The following is a 10,629-nucleotide window of genomic DNA, read 5'->3' as shown; positions in this document are numbered from 1 at the left end:
AAAGTCAGCTGTGACCCATATAGACAATTCTTGGCACAAATGCAGGCATCAAATCATCAAAAGGCTCAGTTTTATCATCGAGCTGTATTAATAAATATAAGTAGGACAATTGGCCAGGCTGTGTCTTTATATCTTTTTACAAATCCCAAAAGCGTCGTAATCCTCACTATTGCTACAGCATAAATTAGTAGAGTTTGACTAACAATGTCTGGTGTTAACCATTAAAAAGACTCATGTTTGTGCCTCATCCAGGAATCATGTCCGCTTTATGAGGTGGCGGATTAGGAAATAAAATGTGAGATGAAGTTTGAAAACACATCCAGAATGTTCACTGTATTCTTTCAATAAGTTTTAATATATAAAAACCTGGTTTGGAAATACTCAGTAAGATGCTATTCAGACTGTACGAGGATGAAGTCTCACACCTAACACACCTAAAATAATAAAACAAAATAATGCCAAATAAAATGCTTCTATGTCATATATGGGAGATGCTGGAACATTTTCTGATGTAGTAATGGTATCTTCTTGAGCCACAGGCAACTGATCATCATTCAGTGTGTCATAAAATTTACTACAATGACAACAAAAGAAAGTGTTACTAACAGAAAGTATACATAAGTGTTAACTAACAAATGAGACTTGAGATGTATTCACATCATCTTATCAACAATAATGAAAAGTAATTCCAAAAACTGATCAATAAAATTGATTGAATGAATGATAAAAGATTTAAGGAGATGGTTTTTTAGATTTATATTTTACACCTATTTTCCATTCAAACATGTGGATCAGACAGCTGTGAATAAAAATGCATGGCCTGCTGACATTCTCACAGAGCTTTGGACGTGTAATCAAGAAACCATTATCACTCATAAGACATCATTTATAAATTCTGGTGTGTACAGTTAATTAAAAGCGCGAGTCACAGCCATGGACTATTCTATACCTATAAACATACCGGTATTATTTCTTGGAGTGAGTTTTGCCTAAAGAAATGGTTCTTTCCACACAGAATGATAAACTGTGTGGGGCAGGGTGGTTCTTCTTGGTTTCCTTCCCATAGGCATGTTCAGCAGCCTTCCTACGGAAACCTCCATGTTGGCTAGTTGTTGTGCGGAGTGGCCTTTTTCTTCTGGCCACTGCTGAAGGCTGCACTCCAATTTTAGTCCTGCAATTATTATGATATTTGTTCTTTTTCATGTGAAATATGTTTTGCGTTATGTCTTACATGGTATAAATCTGATGATAACTTGATTAATCACAAAAACTTATCCAGAATATCTGATGAGGAATGTCTGACACCAGCCAAACTATTAGTCCCAAAACCGCTGGGAGGTGGGCCTAATAGTTAGGCATGTATCAAACAGCTATCAATATTGAATACCATGTGAGGCATGCTTGTACATTAATGTATAACTGACTGACTTGTTACCTAAACTATGGTAATACTACACCCTGCCAATTCACTCTAAAATTTACCTCTTTTGCGTAAAACTGTATCCTTCTCCTAAAGACAATGGTGTGTTCAGGAGAGTGAGTTTCTGACTCGCTGTACGGGCCTTCCACCGTTCAATGAAGGTCTCAAAGGCCGGACCATACATAGCCACCTCATAGTAGTTTTCAAGTTTATCCAACATTTCCTTGTGGAATGCATCAATAGCTGCTTGCCTTGGAAAAAAACTCAATAATATGTACATGATGTGCCTATTATAAACAGTAATATCTCCCAGTGTTATGTAATCTTGTCTTTTAACTATTGAATCATCATTGTTCACACAGAGTATGTACTTCGGCATGAATCATAAAATGTACAATCATTTGAGAAGCAGAAATCATTACTGAATAAACTGACCAGGAGAGTAAACACACAACTGGAGTAATGAAGCAAGAAGCAGAAGGTGGTAAGTTTGTTGAACAGAGAACATAGGACAAGGGGCTTCTGACGTGATTTTATCAAATCAATCACCCCCAGTGGCAAATAATAACCATCAGGTATGTTATGCCATGATGATTGCTGACATGTCATAACAGGCATGTGTGACAAAAAAGCTTATAAATGGAAAACTTGTATAAATATGTTGATCATGTGCCTTGTCTCGTGGCCTACCATTTCTGGCGCTGTAGTTCAGAAACCTTTGGTATCACTTCCACTTCTGAATAACTGTTCTCACTAGAATGATAAAAACAAAACAATTGTTCACAAAATGTAACATATCAAGCCACCTAATGAATTTTAGTGTTTGAGTAATCATACCCACATATGACCAAACTTTATATTGTATAACACAAGTAGGTTCTACTTGAAAAAGATTATTTATAATTTCGTACTGCGAGTGGTTCGAATGAATTCTTGGTCTCAAAAAATTCCAATCTTTAGTAATAGTAAGCTTTATGGCTGGCTTTTGTTAGTCATACATGACCACTCCATTTTACGAAGCGTTGATGGTTAATACTAGGCCAGTACCTTTTAACAATCTCTTCATATTCAAGATGTTCTTCTACTTCTCCTTCTGTATCAATCGTTTTGTTATCTATAAAAGTATTGTGGTGGAGCAGCTCCAACCAGCCTTTCTGTGCTTTCTGACCTGTAAAATAGTTTAGGATGTTTTATTAGAGTTTACTGTGAATAGTCAAACTTTACATCTAACAAGGCTAAGCAAACTAGTTGACATCTTATCATTTTAAACAGTAATTAGTCCTATGGTATTACCTGTTGAAAGCCAAAACAAATCCTCCCTTTGGTGCTGGAGTGGCTTGTAGTGGTGTTCATTTGTTCCACGTTCAAATGCACTCTCCATCACAGCCCACAGGTGCTTACAGAGGTTTTCTGTGTTGCCATAAGTGCAGCTACACAAACCTAGGTCAGCTTGAACGAGTCTCTTGGTCTTCCCTATGACAACCTCATACTGGTCACCCACCTTCTGCAAAGATCAAGTAAGTTATATATACATTAAAAACCATAAGGTCATTATTGCAGCACAGAACTTACTATACTTGAGGAACGCTTAATGGGAATATCTGGACTTAAAAATTGCACTCCAGTTATCCTGGGAGACTTCAATTGTGATCTACTGCCCAATGTTTCAGACCAAAGAAAGAGAAAAAAGATGTTGGAACTTTTAGAACGACTAAATTTAAGACCAAATATCACAAGCACCACGAGGATAACCCTCACTGGCAAAACTCTCATTGACAGCATCACCACACCTAAGAACCTGTCCCCACTGAAGGCAGATGTTATCCCAAACAGCACCAGTGATCACGACAGTTTTTATAGAGATAAACTTATCCCTGCATTGTTAGCCTCATGAAGTTCAGTAACTTTCTGCTCCACAAAAAACTTCAACCAAGAGAATTTCTTGAATGATCTCTATCTAAGCAATGGGACTGCATGCCTTCAAGAAATCCGACACAAGACATATCCCATGTAACTCAACTTACCCTACTCTAAAATTAGGTCCAATTGCATAAATTGAACTAATCCACCTCATGTACCACTTGCTACTCACATGCTTTATAATTGCTGATGAGGTTGCAGGTCGTTTCCTTCTGTGTCTCAGCTCTGTCCTGCCATGGGCAATATCAAGAAGTCTATTGCAAATTGATATCTCAAATTTTGTGATCAGATACTCAGTCAAATGGACACAGTTAAAAGCTTTAGCTCGATGAAGAACTGTGTCCTTGAGAAGTCTGAATGCTGCCTCCACAAAATTGTTGGTGTTGTTACCTTAAAGATCGAACGTAGATGTTAAGTATAAAAGAAATAATTCGGCAGCACAGGCCCACATAAAATCATACAAGAGGCAATATATAATAAAGCTATAAGGCCATACAATTCGGGCTTAATTGAGTATAAACTAGACAAATTAAAGGACAATAACATTTCATGCAATTTCTTCTCGTACATAATATCAATTGCAGTGCAGACTCATGCCAAGCATTGAACTTTGTAGTATATACTATATGTATGACATGCAATACAACACCACATTCAATTGACCATAGCCCATGTATACACCTAAAAAAACTAAGGAGGTGAAGAGCAGAAGCAAGGAACAGTGAATTGCATGCAACAAGCTTGTTTTAATAGCCACCTCTTGTGAGACTGCTCTGGCGGAAGCACAAAGCCCAAAGACTTCGCCTGCCATGTAACACGCCAAGATAATTGGCATAATTTGGATATTTTGCCAGACACGAATGGTCACTCTCATAGCTATAAATCATTAAGGAAGCTGTTAATGGTTGTGTTTCAAATCATCAAATATACATTTAAAGTATGCCAGATAAATTACAAAGAATTATACCTAGCCTAACTATTAGTCCCCAACCCTCCCCAACCCTCCCTGCTGTTTGGGGAGTAATAGTTATGCTAAAATTACACCAAATAAACACTGCGACATCTACATAACAACACCAAGGATTGGTGTTGATATTCTGCTTTTGTTATTTTCATTATCCATAATACAGGGTAATCATTGCTGCTCCATTTAGTGCTCTCGCTCCAAAATATTAGTAAGTATATGAAAATTGCTTTCTGAATAATAGAAATATCAAATACATAGCATTATAAATTATACTTACATTACCATGTATTCAGATTCACTATCACTGTAAAGAAGCCTACGAAACAGTTCCATGCATGTGTTACGATCTCTCAAGTGGATCTTGTTGTGGCTGTTCCACAGCCATCTCCACACCGCTTGCTGTATGTGGAATGTGCAAAGCAGCACTCGACTTTCTGGAAACACAGTGTTAATGGCTGCATGTTCTGCCTCTGAGTCATCATCCATAAACAACCTGGGTCCAACTAAGCCTAAAATGTTTGAACGATGGGTGTTTATCGTACCAAACAAGAAGAAGGGCAGAGATGGGTTCCTTGTCACCAAAACACTGATTGCCAAGAGAGGTTTTTATGTGATTTGTGAAATGCATTGTTCTGGGTACTACCAAGTTCACTCATTAACCACCAAGCAGAGCGGGGATTTTTTTCACTTGTCTCTCAGCCACATTGTTTTCTCGAGTACCAACATTCAATGACTTATAGTCTCAGATGAATTATCTTTAAAAAAATAATAATGACAAACCTCTGTTATAGAAGCCAGAACTGTCAGCAAGCTGTTTGATCTGGTCTAATCCCATGGTGATGGCATCTTCACTTTCACTTGTGGTCAGAAATGCACCTGCAATAAAATCACAATATGCTTCGTTTGGGTTTTTCGATGTTCTAGTATTTCAAAACCTTCATGGCTTTTTGCAACTATAGCAGGCATTGTCTTGAACAACAACATCAAATCAGGTTGTTATTAGTGAATGAAGAACTACATTGTATTTAAATTTTATTCATACCTAAAGGGACACCCCCTCCATGGCAATAGGTTAGACAACTCCTCCATGGCAATGGGTTAGACAACTCCTCCATGGCAATGGATTAGAAGTAAAAAGAGGCGGGTCTGGTGACCGTCCATTCCACCACTGGCATCTAAAAACATTATCTCTGCAGACTCTCTGCAACAGATTATGTGTCATGCATGTAATTTTCACTGCTAGTTTGAACATAAAGGCGCATTTAAATGATAAATAACAATAAATGACACTGAATGACAATTAATAAAAAAATATAATCAGTGGTTGGGGTCACTAAATCCTATGTCCTATCTACTTAGTATGTGCATGCTGTACATAGACTATACTTATGTAGAGCCACAGTAATGTTTAGAAGCTGACCTTCAATTGTGTGAGCGCTCCATCAGTGGAGTTATCAGAGAAACAACCATTTGGCCGTTCTTTGTTAGACCTGTCAAAAACTTGACATCCTCATTCTCTAATTTTGTTTGTAGAGCCTCTCTCATCTCCGCGGTTGTCTTTTGAAATTCACCATATTTGATTTTTTCAGTTTGTTATAAAGTCTAAAAAGCAAAACATGAGAATTGCTAGCAATTTGAATGGTTACCAAATAATTTGTGGGTCAGACAATGTACGCAGAGCGTATAAACAATGTTCAACTGGCCTCTTCTTCACACAAATTATATACCTTGAGCAGAACTTGGATGATGGGATGATTGACCTGTCCGCAAGTTTGACAACATCCTCTTCAACAGTCATTTTCAAATGACTTAAAGCTGAGATCGGAGAATGTCCATCAACAAAAAGTTGTTCTAGTGCTCTAGCGGTTTTTTCAGAGACACGATTCTTTCCAAATGAAGCAGCAGAAGCTGTCTGGTGGTTGTGGGCCAAATTGAGCTTAACCACTGCTTCACTAGATCCCCTTGTAACAGAAAACATTTATTTCTATTAACTAATCTGATGAATTCAGTCCAACAGTCGCTTAACAAGTTACAAAATTCTTTTAGAGGCATAGAATCAGGGGTAACAATGTTTTATTTAATTGTTATGTTACCAATTGATTTTGATAACCGATTTTGGTTTGAGATACAGGCATTACCTCAAAATGTATTTCCTAAAGCAATTGATAAGAGAGACTCGCTATATTGTAACTTACATGTTTCCCTTTGGCTTTAAATTTATTGTGAGTGTGGCTGGACATCCAGTGTTTTTTACGTTGGAGTATTTTCGCTTCCTCTTCTGCTTATTTTTGCAGCTATGCTTGTTTTGATACTGTGTTTGATGCTGACAAACAGCTCTAAGCTGAAAAAGGTAAGTAATATATTAGATCCACAGAGTACAAACATGACAGTGTATACCATGCTTGCACTAATCCAATGCCCTTGAGGTTCTTCTTTCACAACTGTATAGTGTGTCAGACTTGGGTCTTGTATCGTTCGAGTGTGGTGAGGTTAGAAAACGATTGAATCTGTTCTTGAGTCACAACCAGCGCTTCTGGTTATACTTTGCAGGCTGGTAATAAACCTGGCTTAACAATGCTAGAGTATTTCCATTCCTATTATACTCGTGCTAACTTACACGAAACAGGAGTCTTTCTGTAGGCTTCCTGATTTCCTTGGTGCGCCATCTGTTGTTTGCCTGAAACGAGGCCTTCCAAGCCAAGATATCGGATTTTGATTTTAGTTCCTTCACAGAGAAAACAAAGGTCGTCTTGGAGGTTATTCGGACCATCTCGTGCTTTAAAAGGTGATAGGCAAAACCTTCAGGTAGGATATTCTAAGAACAAAAAGTATCATCAAATGCCTTAATTGGTGAACACATCACAATCATACTCAGACCATGATTGATAGCAAAGATACACTATATAGTTACTTCATCATTACTAGTTTGACCAATGTAGTGAGTAGCTGGCGGCAAACGCCCACCAACCTCCCTCAAAATAATGTAATGGGGCAAATGAAATGCATGGATTTTGGGGGATTTTGACAACCAAGGTGTCATATTAAAACAAAGTACGTTCTAAAAGGTGAGCTCATTTCTAAAAGATGAGCTCATTTATGAAGCGCTGCATGAAATTTGGACAGAGTAAGCTTGACTTAAACGACTGATTCATAATATAATATGCTTGGCAGGCATATGATATTTATTCTGTGAAGCAATTCTATGAGAAAAGGTTTTCCTTGGCTTGTCTTTGGTATGAGCAAGCAAAAGTGAGTTCAGTATTCGGTTAGACAACACTAAGTGCAAGTAGAGTAAGTAGTTCGTGATTGATTTTGTTACAATGTAGTTATATACAAAATTAAAAATCAAATGATTATATCTCTGCTCTACTCTTCCCCTGACTTAACTGAAGATCAAAGAACTGACAGACAGACCACACAGGACAGTCTCTTGAGTTTTGTTTTTAGTTCATGCCTTACTTTACAAATGCTGTCCCATTCTGATACTCCCACTTCTTGGTGACTGGCTGCTGGTTTTTCACAATGATATGTGTGGTCAGTGCTCATGGTATGATAGGTCTCTGATTCAAGCTTGCTGAAAGAATCTTTTCTCCAAGATGGGAAGACGCAAATTTAGTGTACGAGTTTAGAGCGCGATAATGAGCGTTGTTGGCGGGTAAACCCAACAACTCAACATTCCTACCTCCCGCGCGCGTTCTCATTTGGGGTGCTGATTTCCTCTCGCGGCCCAGTGTCGTGTAGGGACACTGGACCTATACGACACCAGTGTCGTAAAGGGACCCTGTACGACACTAGAACGGCCAAACGGTGATTTTCTTGTTGTTTAGGTTGACAATGTTCGGACGAAAGGTGCGAAAGTATCGTGCAGAGCCCGTTTTCAGGATATTACTAGTGGTTGCAAACCTAGCGAATCCATTTCGAGGCCAATTTTTACTGCTGAGAAAGAAACGGAAAACAGACGTTTCGGTTTTGTCTGTTATGGATTCACATATTTAATAATAACGATTAAGTTTAAATGTGCTAGACGCTGTTGAACTGACGAAGAATTTTGATTTTGACGATTACCATAAATTTTGGTCTTCAAAACATTTACTTCCACGTAAGATAAATATTTTGATAGTTTTGGGAAGCCAATTACTTACGGGATCATGTAGAGTAATTCTTGGTTGGCTTGACTAGCCTTATTGCAGTTTTACGAAATATTTTGACGATAGTCACCGGACTGATTACAATTGGCAAATGATATTTGAAATGTTTTCTTTATTATTATTGTTATATCGACGCTGCGTGAGGCAGACGTGTTTAGAACTATCTTGAAACTTTCAAGGAAAAAATAAATTTGCCGCGAGCTTTCTTCTTATTGCTCATATATCGAGTATGCTTGCTAATTGTTTTTACACTAGCTTTACATGAAAACATCTACTTCATTGCAAAGAAATCAATTCAGGATTTTCTGAGGCTGCATACTTGTAACAGCTGATTTAAACTTTTCGTAATTTTGTGTTTTTCTTTTTTTAATATCTGTTTGACAAGCTCTAGTTACGTATTATATGTATATAATTTGTTTGTTTAGTGAGCTATGTTATTATCTATATTTGCATGGAAATATTTATTGCTTAGTTTTTATTTTGCTCACTCGTTGAACCTGTTTATCCATGGGTTAGGGTAGTACCATCAGCACCAAACCTGATCACCCAAGGCGTGAGAAGATTCTCTAACTTTGTTAAATTCAAAGTCTACCATCTTCAAATTTAAATAATCTTTAGGAAAGAATTCTGATATCACATTGAACTTTGAGTCACTCAGTGACTGGTGCTCTTATTATAGATCTAGATAGTTTCATTGTTCTACCATTATTTCTTCTGAGCAGAATCACAAACCTTCTAATATTCAATTTTAAATAATCTTTACTCTTTTATTTATAGATTTGCTGTTTAGAGTTTATTATCAAATCTTAATCAATAATCATTATATTTTTCTTTCTTACCCCTGGCACAAGTTTACATACCACATGACATGTATTCAATAATTCGTACGGACGGTGATACACAGCAATCTTCATGACTTTTGAGAATTTTTTTTAGTATTATGCTTGCTTGTATAAGTTGCAATAATACAATTAAAACTGCTCTCAAATAGGGTTTCTTAGGTGTTCTGTAAAATTATTTCGATATTCGGGAGGGCGTTGACCCCCTCCTGAACCCACCCCGCCGGCCGCTCGGTCCTACAGCCCTAACAAGTCACCTAAGGGGGCATCTCAAGATATTGGCAAAGGCATCCTAAAAATGAACAATACAGCCCTGCTCGCAAGTACATGTATATAATGTACCTACGTATATAGTACATGTACCTATGCAAATTACTTGCTTACTATCTCTCGTAGACGTTTCAAAAGTAGAAGACAACTCCGATTAACTTCAAGATTAATTGTAGCGCATCAGCCATAAAACAGACACCTGTTCTGTTTTCACAATTTAGTATTTTACTTTTGGATTTAACAAAATTACACTTTAGAGCTAATTGGTGCAAATTCACATTAATTATAAGATACTGAAGAAGCAAATATAATTGTAGAAATATAGCACATAAGCCACATAGCTAAATTGGTCCTGCACTACCCATTCCCGACAATGTTTTGCAGTGAATACAAACTTATTAGTGTGCCAATTAATAAATCTAGAGTCTATGACAAACGTCGTCAACAAATTTTTGTTGTTGAGCAGAGTTTCGATTGGATTGTGTAACGGCGTATTATTTTGTGAACAAATGTATATTTTATAATCGTGACACTTCTGCTAATTTGCTCGGCATCACATCATGATTTATACAACATCTTCAAATAGAATCACCATTTCTAAAGCTAGCAAAGTACAAGTCAAAGATTGAGAAGAACATACTTTTCTACTATGAATAAATTACTGTTTTGAGAATTGAAATATTTGTAATAATAAGTTATTATAATTCCAAGGTAATAAATATGGACCTGAGTGTTATAAATATATTAATAATTTTGTGCAAGTTTCTATGAAGGCTAATAAGTGATAAAACTTCATTAAAACCATCATCTCTTTTTTATCCTACAAATAAGCTCTATTATAAAATACATATTCTGAAATACCTCAATGTTTCAAAGAAAAGAACTAGCTCTGGCAGATACATGATACATCATACCTGCTGCCTCTGCGCAAGAAGCATTCACCCTCAAAAAATTTGATGATAAGAAATACACTAGACAAAATCTACTAGTGTGCTGCATTAATATGATCCTGACTTTAATCAAAGACTAACTTAGAAACATAGGAAGAGCGCATAACGAGTCTAA

At 36.9% G+C, this 10,629-nt stretch overlaps 1 protein-coding gene across 1 annotated transcript; it reads right to left on the bottom strand.

Annotated features, from left to right (window-relative positions):
- Positions 1–214: 214 nt before the first annotated feature.
- Positions 215–9,050, bottom strand: LOC137406583 (uncharacterized). Its single transcript, XM_068093210.1, has 14 exons — positions 8,994–9,050; positions 6,925–7,122; positions 6,035–6,219; positions 5,462–5,508; positions 5,088–5,183; positions 4,585–4,816; positions 4,098–4,216; positions 3,513–3,730; positions 2,714–2,924; positions 2,468–2,588; positions 2,111–2,173; positions 1,483–1,671; positions 962–1,171; positions 215–574 (listed from the first exon to the last, which is right to left on the bottom strand). Exons 1-13 carry the CDS (start codon positions 9,048–9,050, stop codon positions 967–969), a joined length of 1,941 nt encoding a protein of 646 aa, XP_067949311.1. The 3' UTR covers positions 215–574; positions 962–966.
- Between the last annotated feature and the right edge of the window lie 1,579 nt (positions 9,051–10,629).

This window comes from Watersipora subatra, chromosome 1 (assembly GCF_963576615.1).
Source record: "Watersipora subatra chromosome 1, tzWatSuba1.1, whole genome shotgun sequence".
In the NCBI taxonomy this organism is placed as follows: Eukaryota; Metazoa; Bryozoa; class Gymnolaemata; order Cheilostomatida; family Watersiporidae; genus Watersipora; species Watersipora subatra.
Note: the sequence above shows the minus strand (reverse complement) of the source record. Positions and strands in the feature narration are given on the sequence as shown.

Bases quoted from the DNA above. Each gene is read 5' to 3' on its own strand.
- LOC137406583 (XM_068093210.1), bottom strand. From the start codon at position 9,050: ATGGTAGACTTTGAATTTAACAAAGTTAGAGAATCTTCTCACGCCTTG. The intron at 7,123-8,993 runs GTTTGGTGCTGA...TTTTGTTCTTAG, and splicing joins CTCACGCCTTGGGTGATCAG to AATATCCTACCTGAAGGTTT. The intron at 1,672-2,110 runs GTAGGCCACGAG...TTTTTTTCCAAG, and splicing joins GAACTACAGCGCCAGAAATG to GCAAGCAGCTATTGATGCAT.